This window comes from Anomaloglossus baeobatrachus, chromosome 5, assembly GCF_048569485.1.
Source record: "Anomaloglossus baeobatrachus isolate aAnoBae1 chromosome 5, aAnoBae1.hap1, whole genome shotgun sequence".
NCBI classification, from domain to species: Eukaryota; Metazoa; Chordata; class Amphibia; order Anura; family Aromobatidae; genus Anomaloglossus; species Anomaloglossus baeobatrachus.
The window spans coordinates 544785531-544804232 of NC_134357.1; the positions used below are offsets into that span (position 1 = coordinate 544785531).

General features: G+C 42.0%; 1 protein-coding gene across 1 annotated transcript in view; it reads right to left on the minus strand.

The window, feature by feature from the left end:
* Positions 1-2775: 2775 nt before the first annotated feature.
* Positions 2776-18702, minus strand: part of LOC142312235 (uncharacterized) — a 95934-nt gene continuing 80007 nt past the window's right edge. Inside the window, exon 7 of the mRNA XM_075351149.1 lies at positions 2776-7108. Coding sequence (XP_075207264.1) covers positions 5487-7108 — 1622 coding nt within the window. The 3' untranslated portion in view covers positions 2776-5486. The remainder of the gene's footprint in view (positions 7109-18702) is intronic.

Sequence of the window (18702 nt, forward strand, 5' to 3'; positions counted from 1 at the left end):
TTAATATATATTTAATATCTGCGTCTTTTTTCCGTTTTTGGATGGAGGCTATTTTTATGAGCTGCCCTCTGACTACGGCTTTATGAGCAGCCCACAGGGTCTCGTCAGAAATTTCCCCATTATTATTAAGTTTAAAATATTCTGTTAACACTGACTCTACTTCATCATGTACCTTCTGCCTACCAAGCAAGCTGGTATTCAGTCTCCACCTAGGGGAATTTTGAACATTAAAGCTACCCTGAACAGACAAAGAGATCGGCGCATGATCTGTCCAAGTAATTAAACCAATATCAGCTGCCACACAATTACTTATAGATTTGCTGTCGACCAAAAAAAAATCAATTCTACTGTATGAGCGGTGCCTGGAAGAGAAGAACGTATAGTCTCTTTCTGATGCGTGCAAATATCTCCAGATGTCATGAAAATGGAATTCATTGATGAGATGCTTAAGTTCCTTAGCATGTGGGATGCTGGTGTTGGAGCAATCCATGGAGCGTATTACAGGTATATTAAAGTCTCCACAGATGATTTCCGCCCCTGTGGCAGTATCTTTGAATGCTTGGAAAAATTTCCTAGCAAAGTTCAATTGTGATGAATTTGGGGAGTAGACCGTTGCCAAGGTATAAGGGACGCTGTTGATATAACAAGACAAAATAATATATCTTCCATCCGCTCCATAACTGACATTTATCAATTTAAAGGCCACTGAGTTCTTTATTAAAATGGCCACTCCTCCTCTTTTTTTTGAGTCATTAGCAAAAAAGGTGTGTTGGAAGCTTGGATGAAGTAGCCGTTTATTATCTGTGGAAAGAAGGTGGGTCTCCTGAATGCACGCTATATCACAGTTAGATGCCTTGACCTCTCTCCACATCATTGACCTTTTTGCTGGGGAGTTGAGTCCGTTCACATTAATAGACAATATCTTAATTCTCATATTGGAGCCGCAGGGGGGGTTGAATTCCCAGGAACGCCATCAGGGATGAGAGGGGCTAGACCAGCAAGGAATTGAGAGAAATTTCCAGAAAAAATTAAGGAACATTTGTGAGAAGAGGAACAAAAACAAAAAAATTCCAACAACACCGGTTTGCCCCAAGTAGGGTGCCCGGTGTATAACCGCTCGCCATAGGCGAGAACATCAGGGGGGCTACGTGACATCCCGTGTCACAGGAGCAGGGACAGCAGGTGCCATAAGCAGGAAGGAGTCCCAGCTAAGCTACTAACCATTCAGGGTTAACCCTGTCTGGAGGGCCTCTATGATTCTCCTGCCCACCAGGGTTTGGTGGGTGGGCTATTCCCCAGTCATCCAGCAATTTGCCCAGCTGAGGAGTATGACATATGTGAGTGCCTCCATCTTTGAAAATTATCATCTTCACCGGAAACCCCCACTTGTACTTGATGTCTTGATCTCTAAGGAGTTTAGAAAGGTGGGCAAATTCTCTTCTTTTATTAAGAGTTGCAGCAGAAAGATCTGGGAAGATTTTTAGTCCCATGAAAGTGTCTGGCAGGGCTGGATTTCCCCTCAGTGTGTGCAGCACAGCTTCTTTTGTTTTATAGAAATGAAGTCTAGCCAGGACATCTTTAGGCAGAGCTGGATCTATGCCTTTGGCTTTAGGGACTGTATGAATCCTGTCCACTATCAGGTCTCTGGTGTCCCATCCAGGGAGTATAAGCTGCAGAAACTTGTGGAAGTATTCCTGGAGGTCTTTATCTGCTACTGATGAGGGAATCCCTCTGATTTTTAGGTTATTTCTTCGGGATCTGTCCTCTATATCACTGATTTTAAGTTTTAGTGCCTCCACCTCCTTTTCCAAAGCTGTGTTAGCATCTATCAGATTGTTATGTGATGTTGCAAATTCAGCCATCTTAGTTTCTACATGCTCTGTGCGAACCCCTAGAGACCTGATCTCTTCCTTCAGCTCTCTTACTATTTCTCTGAGATCAGCCTGCAAGGAAGCCCTCAGCGTTTTCAGCAGAGCTTGCATTGTTTCCTCTGTCAGTGGAATGGCTGTGCAGCCTCTTAAACAGCCTGTTTCTCCCTGTGAGGAGTGGGAAGAAGCTGAGTGTGAAGCCATCTTGCTTGGTGAGCAGAGATCCCTATCCAGGGGGTAGAAGTCTGTCAGTTTGGCTGGAGTGCCAGTCTTTTTAGGTCTCCCCTTAGGCATAGCTGGGGGCTGGGGTTACTCACACCTCCTGTAGCTGGTAATCCTGTTATCTGTGAGCTGATAAGAGCCGGTTTATCCTGCTGTCAGCACAGAGCTCTCCTTCAAGCAGCCGTCGCCATCAGCGTGCAGGCCACGCCCCTATAAATTTGATTTTCAATAAAATCTCTTTCTCTAGGGTTTGTAACCTACACATATGTTGATATATAGAGGGATTTGTTGGATTATTATATATTGAATCTATATTATCCATTAAGGGGACTTTGTCCACACTTTTTAACATGTATGTGATTATATATATTTTTTTGTTCTATGTTGTTTTATGTCACTCTCTATATGTTTCATCCATACGAATTTACCATTGTATACTCCTATTTTGCCGGATCTCTTGCAATTACTATGTGAGGAGTTGCCCTGAGTAAACCTACACATGTGATTATAACTAGTGGAGGAGGGATCCGATAAAAGGGAGCTGGTCACACTTAAAGTCAGAACATGACTAAGACCTGAAGCGTCGAAACGCGTTGTTCTGCAATTTTCTGACATGCATATGGTACCTGCTGGATTTTTACTTTTTGTCATTTAATAAAAAAGGATTTTATACTTCATCCTTGGCGCTGGAAACCTTTCTCTTTATCTTTTACTCTGGATGGTTGCCGAGCCATATTCCGTGCGCAGGACTCTTAATATCACCAGCAGGTCAGTCTTTGGTGAGCTGGACTTCCTCTCTTCCTTGAATAAAATCCAGTTTCCAAAATGGGGTCACTTGTGGGGGGTTTCTGCTGTATAGGTACCCAAGGGGCCCTGCAAATGTGACATGGTGCCCGGAATTTATTTAAACTTTTCCAGAATTCAAATGGTGCTCCTTCCATTCCAAGCCCTCCCATTTATCCAAACAGAGGTTTTTGGCCACATGTGGGGTATCCCTGTGCTCATAAGACATTGGATAACAACCTGTTGGGTCCACGGTTTGTTGGTGCCTCTTGAAAAAGTAAGAAATATGATGCTAAAGCAACATTTTTGGGAAAAAAATGAAAATTTTCAATATGGCAACCTAAGCTTATCAAATTCTGTGAAGTACTCTTGGATTCAAACTGCTCACTATACACCTAGATAAAAGCCTTGAGGGGTCTAGTTTCTAAAATGGCGTCACTTGTGAGGGGTTTCTTCAGTTTAGGTACCTTAGCGGACCTGTAATTGCAACATGGTGCCCGCAATCTATTTCAGCCAAATTTGCTTTCCAAAATTCAAATATTGCTCCTTCTGTTCCGAGCCCTCCCATTTGTCCAAACAGAGGTTTCTGACCACTTGTGGGGTATCCGTGCGTTCATAAGAAAGTGGGGAACAAGTTTTGGGGTCCATTTTTCTGTGTTATTTCTTCTAAAAGTGAATACATTTGGGTTAGAGCAACATTTTTAGGTAAAATTTAATTTTTGCTTTTTTTCATTCCACATTGCTTTTGTTCATGTGAAGCACCTGAAGGGTTAATAAACTTCTTGAATGTGGTTTTGAGTACTTTGGGGGGTGCAGTTTTTAGAATGGTGTCACTTTTGGGTATTTTCTGTCATCTAGGCCTATCGAAGTCACTTCAAATATGATGTGGTCCCTAAAAAAATGGTTTTGTAAATTTTGATGTAAAAATGAGAAATCGCTGATAAACTTTGAACTTTTCTAACTTCCTAACAAAAAAAAATTTTGTTTCCAAAATTGTGCAGATATAAAGTAGACATGTGGTAAATGTTATTTATTAACTATTTTGTGTCACAGAAATCTCTGGTTTAACGGTATAAAAATTCAAAAGTTGAAAATTGCTAAATTTTCAACATTTTTGCCAAAATTTAATTTTTTTCATAAATAAACGCAAAAAATATTGTCCTAAATTTGGTACCAACATGAAGTCCAATATGTGACGAAAAAACAATCTCAGAATTTCCGGGATCCGTTGAAGCGTTCCAGAGTTATAACCTCATGAAGTGACACTGGTCAGAATTGCAAAATTTGGTTTGGTCATTAAGGTGAAAATTAGCTCCGTCACTAAGGGGTTAAGTACTGTTATTAATAAATTCTGCCATCTATAGATCTATTATCTGGATGTATTATATTATAAATTATTTAATAAATGTGAACTTTTTACAGGCAACCACATGTTTGTAGAAAAAAAATTCTCCATTAAATTTAAAATGGTTGTTTTCCAACAAAAAATTAATAACCAGGAAAATGTATTCATATAACTCCGAGAGAATATATCTTATATTTATGGATATGATACGTGGTAGCAAGAATAGCTTTATCGTGGGGTATGCAAGAATAAAGCGACAAAATGACACAGGTGATCCATTTATCACCATGTTCCCATTTTACATTTTGTAAAGCCCCTAGTAGATGTTTACTGTTTTTTATATATCCTGTGATGGATTGAACAATTGCTTGTAATAATTGAGCCACCCACATGGATAATCATTCAGTGACTGAATTTAATCTTGGCACAATTGGACGGAAAGGGGAGAGGGAAATATCCCCTTGTGCACTTTCCGAAATGCGTGAAAAATTGGACAGATCGACATATCCACAATTAGATAATCCTGTACATGTTTATATATTATGCCTTTTTGCAAATCCATTGACAATAATGCATTTAATTTATTCTGTATAGAGGATAAAGGGCCGATAGTTAATGCTAGAATCCGCTAACACTATTCTAATCTCTGTATTGTATAATTCACTATCTAAAATTACCAAAGCCCCCCCCCCTTTATTTAAGGGGTATATGACAATATTGTCAATTTTCTTCAAATAATTTAAAGCAGATCTATCTCTAGGGCTTAAATTATAGTCAGTGGGTTCATTGAAATCAACTACCATAATTGTTTAATTTTCCAGTTCATGAGATTCTGGAATGTATAAATTATGGGTGCTCTTGATGCCACTGGGTTCAACTCCGGTAAGTTAAAAGTATTATTTTTAGAAGTTTCATGCTGTAATCCCAATAAAGTCTAAGTAGAAATTTGCTCAAACAGGCTCATGTACAGAGGAATGAGAATTTTCATGGTATGTGTGTTTAAATTGTCATTTTTCAAATATGATCAAGAACAGTAGATAGATTTTGACCATGAAAATTTAGACACACATACCATGGGGAAATTCCCATTCCTCTGTCCATGAGCCTGTTTGAGCAAATTTCTACTGATTCATAAACTTCTAAAGTAATTTACATTTCTCATTTTATTATATAATGGTCTCTTATATGTTTTTTGTACATTTTGTCTATAAAATTTCTCCCCGTGTACGTTATTTTTGATGGTCAGCAAAATACGATTTTCCAGTAATTCAGGTTTCAAAATCTAGGTAGGAGTATGGCTTCTTCCCTGTGTGAATTCTCTGGTGTATTGTAAGATCCGATTTCTGGTTAAAATATTTCCCACATTCTGAACAGTAAAAAAACTTCTTTCCTGTGTGACTGCTGTGGTGTTTAATAAGATGAAATTGCTCTGCAAAACATTTCCCACATTCTGAACATGAAAAAGGCTTCTCCCTTGTGTGGATTTGCTGATGTCTAACAAGTCTTGATTTCACTACAAAACATTTCCCACATTCTATACATGAAAAAGGCTTCTCCCCTCTGTGAGATCTCTGATGTGTAACTAAAACTGATTTACATGTAAACCATTGCTCGCATTCTAAGCATATAAAAGACTTCCCCTCTACGTGCGTTGTCTGATGTGAAACAAGGTGTGATTTCTCTACAAAACATTTCCCACATTCTGTACATGAAAAAGGCTTCTCTCCTGTGTGGCGTCTCTTGTGTACATCAAGATATGATTTCTGTGCAAAACCTTTCCCACATTCTGAACATGAAAAAGGCTTCCCCCCTGTGTGTCTTCTCTTATGTGAAACAAGATTTAATTTACTTGCAAAATATTTCCCACATTCTGAACATGAAAAAGGCTTTTCCCCTGTGTGACTTCGCTTGTGTATAACAAGATGGCTTTTATCTACAAAACACTTCCCACATTCTGGACATGAATATGGCTTCTCCCCTGTGTGACGTCTCTTGTGTACAACAAGATTGACTTTCAAAACAAAACATTTTCCACATTCTAAACATGAATATGGCTTCTCCCCGGTGTGTCTTTTCTGGTGTGTAACAAGAGCTGATTTATGTGCAAAACATTTCCCACATTCTAAACATGAATATGGCTTCTCCCCTGTGTGTCTTCTCTTGTGTGTAACAAGATCTGATTTATGTGCAAAACATTTTCCACATTCTGAACATGAATGTGGCTTTTCCCCTGTGTGACTTCTCTTGTGTGTAACAAGATGTGATGAATGTGCAAAACATTTTCCACACTCTGAACATAAATATGGCTTCTCCCCTGTGTGAGTTCTCTGGTGACTAACAAGATGTGATTTCTCTACAAAACATTTACCACATTCTGAACATAAATATGGCTTCTCCCCTGTGTGAGTTCTCTGATGTTTAACAAGATGTGAATTTCGTACAAAACATTTTCCACATTCTGAACATAAATGTGACTTAGCCTCAGTATGACTTCTCTCATGCCAAACAAGATATGATTTCTGTCTAAAACACCTCCCACACTTAGAACAAGAATATCTATTCCCGTCCGTATGACTTTTTTTATGCTTAACAAAAGATATTTTGAGGGGAAAACGATTTCCATATTTTGAATTTGAAAATTGTTTCTTTACTTTAAGAGCAGTTTGCTTTTTCATGCCTCTTTTGTGAATTGTATTTTTCTTCGTAGTTTGCGATGAATTAGAAGAGAGAACCTGTTTCATAGGATCAGATGATAGATCTTTGCTGTGAAGAGATGATGGGATATCCGGAGTAATAACATTCACTTCAATTGTATCCTGTGTGATCTCAAAGTCATCTGATTTAAAAATAGAAGATGTCAGTTGTCCCTCCAATCTCCTGTCATGGTCATCTGCCAAGAATAAAAACAATTATTATTTTGAAATAAAATATTCTTGAAATTTATATTTTCCAACATTTCTATTTAAAAAAGTTTATAGAAATGGCAAGTTATGCAGCAAAATTCAATTATTCACTAAGATAATGACAGTTCACAGACTAAGACGATCATAGCATGATCCAGTAGAACGTGATGTTCAATTGTTTGTTCATATCGCTTCCCAAATATTGGTATAAAAATCCACCAAAAATGTTCTTTACATTAAAATATCAGTATTCCACATTCTGAACAGGAAATAGGCTTCTCTCGTGTGACTTCTCTTATGTGAAACAAGATTAAGTTTAGTTTCAAAACATTTCCACACATTCTGAAAATGAATATGGTTTCTCCTCTGTATGATTTCGTTTGTGAGTAAAGGCTGCTTTACACGCAGCGATATCGCTAGAGATGTCGCTCGTGAAAGCGCCCGCGCTCGTCGTTTGTGCGTCACGGACAAATCGCTGCCCGTGGCGTACAAAATTGCTAGTCCCTGTCACACATACTTACCTTCCTAGCGACGTCGCTGTGGGCGGCCAACAGCCTCTTTTATAAGGGGGCGGTTCGTGCGGCGTCACAGCGACGTCACACGGCAGGCGTCGAATTGAAGCGGAGGGGCGGAGCCGCCGAAGGAAAGTCACGCCCACTTCGTTGCCGGAGGACACAGGTACGGTGTTGCTCGTCGTTCCTGGGGTGTCACACGTAGCGATGTGTGATGCCTCAGGAACGACGAACAACATGCGTCCAGCACCAGCAACGATTTTTTGAAAATGAACGACGTGTCAACGATCAACGATTAGGTGAGTATTTTTGATCGTTAACACTCGCTCATAGGTGTTACACGCAACGATGTTGCTAACGACGTCAGATGTGTGTCACGAATTCTGTGACCCCGGCGATATATCGTTAGAGATATCGTTGCGTGTAAAGACCCCTTACCTGTGATGAAACTGTATATATATATACATACATACATATATGTATGTATACTGCGTATTACCTTATAGATTTATGTTTACTGCATATGAAAAAAAATATATATATATATTTTTTTTATATAAAAAAATATTTATTTATTTAATAGACTGTTTTTTTAAAAGAAATTCTTTTTAGTGATTATTGAATATATATATATATATATATATATATATATATTCATATTCAATAATTACTAAAATGAATTTCTTTTAAAAAACAATCTCTATTAAATAAATAAATATTTTTTTATATGGACTATATATAGGATAAAGCACCAATATATTGAATACAAAATGAAAAAGAAGTGCACTCAAAACCAATAAGATAATATAAAATATTTTATTAGAATTTATTTTAAATTATTATTATGATTTAAAAATATACCTTACAATCGTAATCGCAAAAAAACACATTTAGTCTCAACACTATTGAGCACAGGAAAGAAAATATAATTCTGGAACAACAGACATTAATTCTAAAATATATAAATATAATGTTCCTCGAGTAATTTCTAATAAAATTTGTTTACATTTTTGGATATTATGCACCATGCCCTTAATTAGAAAATCAATTAAATATATACAGTATAACTGTGTATAAATATATAAAAACATATACAGAAATGTCAAGTTACATTATGTATATATATATATATATATATATAAAAATATATATATATATATATATATATATATATATATTTATATATATACCGTATTTTTCGGACCATAAGACGCACTTTTTTCCCCCCCAAATGTTGGGAGAAAGTGGGGGGTGCGTCTTATGGTCTGACTATAGGGCTGCGGCCGGGAATGTGGGTGCTGCGGTAGAGCGGGTCATCGGGGGCACGAGCAGGCTGCAGCAGCGCCTGCCGTGACCACGTGGGCCCGCTCATTACATATGCACGCCCATCCTCCCGCCCATCATCTCTCAGCGAACACGGCGCTGACAGGTGGGCGGGGTGATGGGCGGGGGGGTGCGCGCATAATTAACAGCCGGCCGTGATCACCCCTGGCAACTACAGCCTGGAGTGATCATGTGCGGCTGTATTCACTGCCCCCCGTGCATCATTATCAGCGCGGGGAGCAGTGAATCAGTGTACTCACCCGTCACCGCGTGTGGAGCCTTCCCCCTGCAGCATCGCGCGATGTCTTCCTGTCTGTGCCGGTCAGCTGATCTGGTCACTAGCGGCGCGCACAGCGATGACGTCATCGCTGTGCGCGCCGCTAGTGTCCACCAGCTCAGCTGACCGGCACAGACAGGAAGACATCGATTCGCGATGCTGCAGACGGTGACGGCTCCACATGCGGTGACGGCTCCACACAGCGGCGCTGCAGCTGAGACAGAGATCGGTGCTTCAGGGAGTGAGGAAAGGTGAGTATAAACGTTTATTTTTTTTTTCTGTGCCACAGGCCATATACCAGGATGGGGGTATAACATGAGCAGGATGGATGGGGGAATAACATGAGCAGGATGTATGGGGGAATAACATGAGCAGGATGGATGGGGGTATAACATGAGCAGGATGGATGGGGGAATAACATGAGCAGGATGGATGGGGGAATAACATGAGCAGGATGGATGGGGGTATAACATGAGCAGGATGGATGGGGGAATAACATGAGCAGGATGGATTGGGGAATAACATGAGCAGGATGGATGGGGGAATAACATGAGCAGGATGGATGGAGGTATAACATGAGCAGGATGGATGGGGGTATAACATGAGCAGGATGGATGGGGGTATAACATGAGCAGGATGGATGGGGGTATAACATGAGCAGGATGGATGGGGGTATAACATGAGCAGGATGGATGGGGGTATAACATGAGCAGGATGGATGGGGGTATAACATGAGCAGGATGGATGGGGGTATAACATGAGCAGGATGGATGGGGGAATAACATGAGCAGGATGGATGGGGGTATATCATGAGCAGGATGGATGGGGGGGTATATTATGAACAGGATGTATGGGGGGTATATTATGAGCAGGATGGATGGGGGGTATATTATGAGCAGGATGGATGGGGGGTATATTATGAGCAGGATGGATGGGGGGTATATTATGAGCAGGATGGGGGTATATAAGCAGGATCATATACAAGGCAGGAGGATCCTTACCAGAATGGGGTACCTTAGTAGAGAATTTGGGGACATTACCCCATAACGGTGTCAGCAGCAGATCCTCGCCCCATAACAGTGTGTCATGACCATATTTTTTGGTTAAAATTTTATTTTCCTATTTTCCTCCTCTAAAACCAGGGTGCGTCTTATGGTCAGGTGCGTCTTATAGTCCGAAAAATACGGTATATATATTATATATATATATATATATATACATACATACATATACACACACACATATATACACACACACACACACACATATATACACACACACATACATACACATATATATATATATATATATATACATATATATACATACACACACAGACACATATACAGAAGCAGAATTTCCAGGCGGCACACAATCCTTTAAGGTGCACGTGTCCAAGGAAGGCATCCACAGTATAACTAATACAATGGACCGGCACTCCAAATCTTCTGGAATATTTTTATGCTTTATTCCATCATATCATACAGGTGTAAAATAACGCGTTTCAGCTAGTAGTGAGCCTTTTTCACATCTATAGATTAAGTGAATGCACACACACACATACATACATACATTTTTTATATACAGTACCTACAAGTAGTATTCAACCCCCTGCAGATTTAGCAGGTTTGATAAGATGCAAATAAGTTAGAGCCTGCAAACTTCAAACAAGAGCAGGATTTATTAACAGATGCATAAATCTTACAAACCAACAAGTTATGTTGCTCAGTTAAATTTAAAAAAAATTTCAACATAAAAGTGTGGGTCAATTATTATTCAACCCCTAGGTTTAATATTTTGTGGAATAACCCTTGTTTGTAATAACAGCTAATAATCGTCTTTTATAAGACCTGATCAGGCCGGCACAGGTCTCTGGAGTTATCTTGGCCCACTCCTCCATGCAGATCTTCTCCAAGTTATCTAGGTTCTTTGGGTGTCTCATGTGGATTTTAATCTTGAGCTCCTTCCACAAGTTTCCAATTGGGTTAAGGTCAGGAGACTGACTAGGCCACTGCAACACCTTCATTTTTTCCCTCTTGAACCAGGCCTTGGTTTTCTTGGCTGTGTGCTTTGGGTTGTTGTCTTGTTGGAAGATGAAATGACGACCCATCTTAAGATCCTTGATGGAGGATCGGAGGTTCTTGGCCAAAATCTCCAGGTAGTCCGTGCTATCCATCTTCCCATGGATGCGGACCAGATGGCCAGGCCCCTTGGCTAAGAAACAGCCCCACAGCATGATGCTGCCACCACCATGCTTGACTGTAGGGATGGTATTCTTGGGGTCGTATGCAGTGCCATCCAGTCTCCAAACGTCACGTTTGTGGTTGGCACCAAAGATCTCGATCTTGGTCTCATCAGACCAGAGAACCTTGAACCAGTCTCAGAGTCCTCCAAGTGATCATGAGCAAACTGTCAGAAAAGGCTGGAAAAATAGATAATGAATCCAGAACATGTGAAGCTCATTGTTCTTTGTGCCTGAAATACTTCTTAATACTTTAGGGGAACCAAACAGAATTCTGGTGGATTGAGGGGTTGAATAATAAATGACCCTCTGAACAAACTTTTCACAATTAAAAAAAAAAAAAAAAAAAAGAAATAACATTCTTTTTTGCTGCAGTGCATTTCACACTTCCAGGCTGATCTACAGTCCAAATGTCACAATGCCAATTTAATTCCGAATGTGTAAACCTGCTAAATCTGCAGGGGGTTGAATACTACTTGTAGGCACTGTATATATATATATATATATATATATATATATATATATACCGTATATGCCGACGTATAAGACGACTGGGCGTATAAGACGACCCCCAACTTCTGCCCTAAAAATATAGAATTTGGGATATACTCACTGTATAAGACTACCCCGCTCCCAAATGAAAAAAAGTCTGCTTTGATTGCAACATGTTAATTTTAATTCCGCGAGAGCCGTACAATATGTTTTTAAAGGGCCATTGACAGATCAATCGCTCCAATGTTCACTTAGTACAGCAAGGAATGCTCCTCCCTGCTGTATAAAGCCACAACTGGACTGAAACAATGGTACTACACTCTGCTACAAACAGACACACACAACTCTGCTACAAACAGACAAACACACACAACTCTGCTACAAACAGACAAACACACACAACTCTGCTACAAACAGACAAACACACACAACTCTGCTACATACAAACACACACAACTCTGCTACATACAGACAAACACATACAACTCTGCTACATACAGACAAACACATACAACTCTGCTACATACAGACAAACACACACAACTCTGCTACATACAAACACACACAACTCTGCTACATACAGACAAACACATACAACTCTGCTACATACAGACAAACACATACAACTCTGCTACATACAGACAAACACATACAACTCTGCTATATACAGACAAACACACACAACTCTGCTACATACAGACAAACACATACAACTCTGCTACATACAGACAAACACATACAACTCTGCTACATACAGACAAACACATACAACTCTGCTACATACAGACAAATACACACAACTCTGCTGCTCTGTGGGGCCTGCACCCGTCCCCCTGTGTTAGATATCGCCCCCATAGTGCTGCCCATGGCCCCTATATAGATCGCACAAGTCCCCCTGTGTTAGATATCTCCCCCATAGTGCTGCCCATGGTCCCTATAGATCGCACAAGTCCCCCTGTGTTAGATATCGCCCCCATAGTGCTGCCCATGGCCCCTATATAGATCGCACAAGTCCCCCTGTGTTAGATATCTCCCCCATAGTGCTGCCCATGGCCCCTATATAGATCGCACAAGTCCCCCTGTGTCAGATATCGCCCCCATAGTGCTGCCCATGGCCCCTATAGATCGCACAAGTCCCCCTGTGTCAGATATGGCCCCTAGGCTGCTGCCCAAAGTAAAATAAAACCCTCTTTCCTTATCTCCTCCAGCGCTGAGCTCCCTCCTGTCTGGCTCCGTGCTTCTGTTCTTCCACTTCCTGGTTCTCGGTGCGGTCATGTGATCGGCACAGCAGGCTGAGCTCTCTGCCTGCCTGATCACAGTGGAAGCAGGGACACGGGGAGAAACGTTGCAGGGGTAAGTAAAGCTTTTTTATTTTAGAATGAGCAGCAGCCTGGGGGCCAAATCTAACACAGGGGTGGGCATGTGCGATCACACTGGGACGCAGGCTCATATAATATGCACCGCTGCCCCAGCCCCTCACTGCGTGCGATTTCAGCACCATTGGAGATGGACAGCGGCTGTGCATATTATATGAGCGGGTGCAGGAGATCAAAGGCTGCAGCCCGCAGCGTTCCCCTGTGCTCCAGAGCTGCTGCCCCCACCTCCCCTGGACGCTGCAGTGTACATATATATATACACCCCCCCCCCGTATATCCGGCGTATAAGACGACCCCCCACTGTAGCCATTATTTTAAGGGGGTAAAAAGTCGTCTTATACGCCAGTATATACGGTATATATATATATATATATATATATATATATATATAAACAATTAGTGGATTACTTCCTTTGTGACTGACCCACCTATCTCATCTGCATATTAAATTATTTAGTTGAACAAATTTCCATACATGTTTCTCGTTTCAATTAAAAACACACAGATTTACTGAGATGATGGTTTAGTCACAATTACACCGGATTTTAACATGTAAAGAAACTAATTATGCAGGGGTGACTAAAGTTAACCCTAGCATCACTGGAGGCGATACTCATCGCTCACTGCTCCAAATGGAATCTAGATTAATATTAGATCTGAACACATTGGGTCCACTTGGCTTAAATGATAGGAACGATCTATCAGTTTTTCTTTAGGTATTAAAAACTTAATTTTTCTAATGATAAAAGGGCTCTCTTTCAAAATAGGCTATCTTTTTATTAATATTATAAAAATATGCTAATGTATTTATATGACATATTGCCTGTCTATTATAATTCTGTATTGCACTGTTCACACCGCTTTTCTCAGATTCGCAACTATTTGATGTTTCATTTAAATCACCTGACAACGTAGTACATGCACCATCTGGTATAAGAGGGCGGATATTACGTCTCAGACTGCACTGGACCCGTGGAAGCAATTTGTTGCGAAACGGCCCGCCGTCGTCCGGCGTGGTGTGTACTCACCTCCCCCACCACCTGTATCCCCATTTGTAATATGGATTAAACGAACTTGATATCCAGATCCTTGTGGAGTGCAACTCTTCATGTCTTGTTCCGAACAAATTTGTCTCACCCTCTTTGAGGTACGCACCGGATCGCTTTTCTTGGATTGAGACAGAGCCTGCAGCCTATCGGTGGTATATCGGTGCACTGGTACTTCTTACTTCGCTACGTTACAGAACGACTTGTGCTTTTACCGTGAGTGCACGCATTGATTTATCCACCTGCTATATTTACGCTCTTTATAATTGTCTCACCATGACTGACTTGTCTATAGATACGAGTGAAAGTGGTATTCTAGCGGGGAGGGAAGATGCCACCACGTTTTTTACTAGTTGCAACGAGAAAGTGGATGTGGAAATTATGGGCAATAAAAGTCTAGAATCGAAAATAACTATTCTTGCTGAAAAAGAGATTAGCCTCTTTTGGACCGTGCAATCATTAAAATCTTATCAAGACAGCCTACGAGTCTCACGAGGTCTTCGGATCTTAAAACAAATATCCTTTTACCAGGATGACCCTATTTTCAAGAAAGAGTGGGAAAATGTACAGCACGAATGTTCATTGCGGTTTTTAGAAATTGTATTAAGAAAGAATGAGGAGGAACATTCAAAAGTTACCAATGAACTATTGAGACTAAGAAAAGAACTAGAAAACCGCATCTCAAAGGAGGCCTGGCAAGCTTTTCTACAAAAACTCGATAAAAGACTCTTACCACTCCAAGCACAGATTAAAGAAAATAAGAAAGAGCAGTTTATCAGAGATAAATTGGACTATGAAAACCAACAGATTTTTTCTTGGAAGAAATCTCGCTTTTCTGTAATGAATGTTAGAAGACCGTATCACAGATATCCTAACAGAAATGTGAACAGAGCCCCTAAAAAAGGCGCATGGACTATAGACTCTGATTCTAGCAGGGCTGAGGATACCACGTCTAAAAAGAAAACAATTATTCCTGCTACTCCACAGGCTTCCTCCTCGTCTGCCACCCCCCTTTAGGAGGCGCGTCAGGAGGGGGGGCAGACGGAGACGAAGAGGGGAAACCCACACCTGGGAAACGCAAACAGGTCTCATGGAGGACCTGAGTTTCTCACCTCCTCCAGAGAGACACTGTTCCTCCACTAATCTTTCCACCTATTCTCATGGTAACTCTTTCTCTAACTTGTCTGTTAACAATCTTGCAAATGATTTGGTTAATGATGCTGGATGCTTGCATAAAGTATTTAATCTCACTACCTTTCCTCTCACATCTGATATGTTATCTGTGCTAAAGAAGGGCTTAAATTATTGCGCGCCAGAAGCCTTCAATATGACGGATTTTCAAATAGACCTGTTCAAAGGCTGCAGGAAGCTGCATTTGAACAAGTTTTATAAAAATCAGAAGAAAAGTGCCAAACCCACAGAAATAGGTGAATCACAATGTAAAATTGGCCCATTGGGCTTTTTTGGATCCTGAAGGGATTTATCTGTAAGGAATGAGGATGTACATTTACTCCTCAGCCTTGCAGATCCTACCGAGGATATTCAAGGTAGTTTGGACCCTATTGCCACCACAGTGGATCAGGCGAATGCTATTCCCTTTAGGAAAGGTTTAAAATCCACCTTCTGTCCCCTGCTGACTCCAGGTAACAACATAGACCTTTTTCAGGAACTTGTTATAAAGGATCTTGAAGCCCTTAAATATCCCACATTTACTGAGAACCTGACTTCTAAGGAAATTAAGGCACTAAAAATTTTAAAAACTCAGCAAGACATCATAATCCGTAGGGCGGACAAGGGGGGCGCCACTGTTCTTTTGACAAAGGAAGCATACCAGAGTGAAGCAGAAAGGCAGCTCAGCGACTGCAGAGTATATAAAAAATTACTTAGTGATCCTACTTGGTCCTATGTGACTAAAAGGACATTTTTGTGTACTCACCGTAAAACGTCTTTCTTGGAGCCATTCATTGGGGGACACAGACAGTGGGTTATATGGTGTCTCCAGGGGAGGCTTGACACTAAGTTTGAAAAAAGTGTTAGCTCCTCCTCCCACAGCATATAACCCCAGCTAGGCAGGAAACTAGCTCAGTGTGGTGTAAAAGCAGTAGGAGAAGGACAACCAAAACCACTAGGGTTGGAGCTGTGTCCCCCAATGAAAGGCTCCAAGAAAGACATTTTACGTTGAGTACACAAAAATGCCCTTTCCTTTCTTGCCTTTTCATTGGGGGACACAGACAGTGGGACGTCCCAAAGCAGTCCCTGGGTGGGAACTGAACTATTAACAGTGTAGAACATCAGCCTAAGAGCTGACTAACAACTGCAACTGCAGGGAACACATAACAAACACTGTCAAAAAAACGAGCAGTGGCCACTTATAAATGGGCCACTGCCGCCTGAAGGACTTGTCTTCCATGAGCAGCATCAGCGGATGCATGCGTATGCACTCTATAGAATTTTTATAAACGTGTGCACACTGGAGCAGGCAGCGGCCTTGCAAAGTTGGGCCGCCGAAGCCAGATGGCGAATAGCCCAGGAGGCACCCACTGCTCGTGTAGAGTGGGCCTGCACAGATTGAGGAGGAACAACACCTCGTGTTTTGTAAGTTTCCCACACGGCAGTCCTGATCCATCGAGAAATCGTGGATTTGTAAGCCCGGTCGCCCTTTTTGTGTCCTTCTGAGAGGACGAAAAGGGCATCGGACTTGCGCAACGGCGCTGTTCTGGAGATGTAGATCCGCAGAGCCCTGACAAGATCGAGAGTGAGAAGGGCTTCCTCAAAGGAGTGGACCGGGGCCGGGCAGAATGACGGCAACACAATGTCCTCGTTCAGGTGGAAAGAGGATACGATCTTCGGAAGGAAGGCGGGGGAAGGCCGAAGGACCACCTTATCATGATGGAATATCAGGTAAGGTGAGCGACAGGACAGAGCTGCCAGTTCGGACACTCGCCTGATAGAGGTAATAGCGACTAAAAAGGCAACTTTCCAAGACAGCCGTTGAAGAGAGATTTCTCTCAAGGGTCTGAAAGGAGGAAGCTGAAGTGTTCCGAGAACCAAATTCAGATCCCAGGGATCTAAGGGGTGACGATAAGGGTTCGACCAAATGCGCTATCCCTTGAAGAAAGGTACGGACCTGAGGGCGAGAAGCCAGCTGCTTCTGGAAAAAAATTGACAAGGCAGAAACTTGTCCTTTAAGGGTATTGAGAGCAAGGCCTGAGTCCATACCGTCTTGCAAAAAGGCAAGAACATTAAGGATTGAAAAGGTCAGGGGTGACCGATTATGACGGTCACACCAGGACAGATAGGTCTTCCAGGTCCTGTGATAAATGCTGGTGGAGGAAGGCTTGCGAGCATTAAGCATCGTATGAACTACCCTGGAAGAAAGATGAGACTTGGCTAGAATCAAAGATTCAAGCGCCACGCTGTCAAATGCAGCTGTGCTGTATTCTGGTGGAATATTGGACCTTGCGACAGAAGATCCGGGCGGTTGGGAAGACGCCAGGGAGTGTCGCCGAGAAGGTGGAGGAGCTCTGGAAACCAGGCTCTTCTGGGCCAGTCCGGGGCCACAAGGATCACCGGGATTCCCTCTGCTTTGATTTTCATGATTACTCTCGGAATGAGAGGGAACGGAAGGAAAACGTATGGCAGGCGAAACTGCGACCACGGGAGGACTAGATCATCGGAGCCGAGCACTAGCTGGTCTCTCGACCGGGATACGAAGGGATATACTTTGGCGTTTAGCCGAGACGCCATGAGGTCCACATCTGGGAGCCCCCAACGAAGAGTGATCTGATGGAACACCTCGTCGTGGAGGGACCATTCCCCTGCCTCTAGACCTTGCCTGCTGAGAAAGTCTGCGGCCCAGTTGTCTATCCCCGGAATATGGACAGCTGAAATAATGAGAATGTGCATCTCTGCCCAAAGAAGAATCCTGGAGACTTCTTTCATCGCTGCCCTGCTGCGAGTTCCTCCCTGACGGTTGACGTAAGCCACAGCTGTGGCATTGTCTGACTGGATCCGAACCCGGGAGGCCCAGAAGCAAGGGTTGAAAGGTCTGAAGGCCAGAAATATGGCCCTGATCTCCAGAACGTTGATATGAAGGGATCGCTCGGGGTGAGACCAGCGTCCGTGAGCAGTGAGGTGGAGAAACACCACCCCCCAGCCTAACAGGCTGGCATCTGTCATGACTACGTGTCAGTGGACAGGGCGGACTCAGGTCTGAGATAGGGATGAGACCTGAGTCCACCAGACGAGGGAGCTGAGGGCAGTCCGAGATAAGCGGACTGACCGGTCTAGAGAGGCTGGATTCTTGTCCCAAG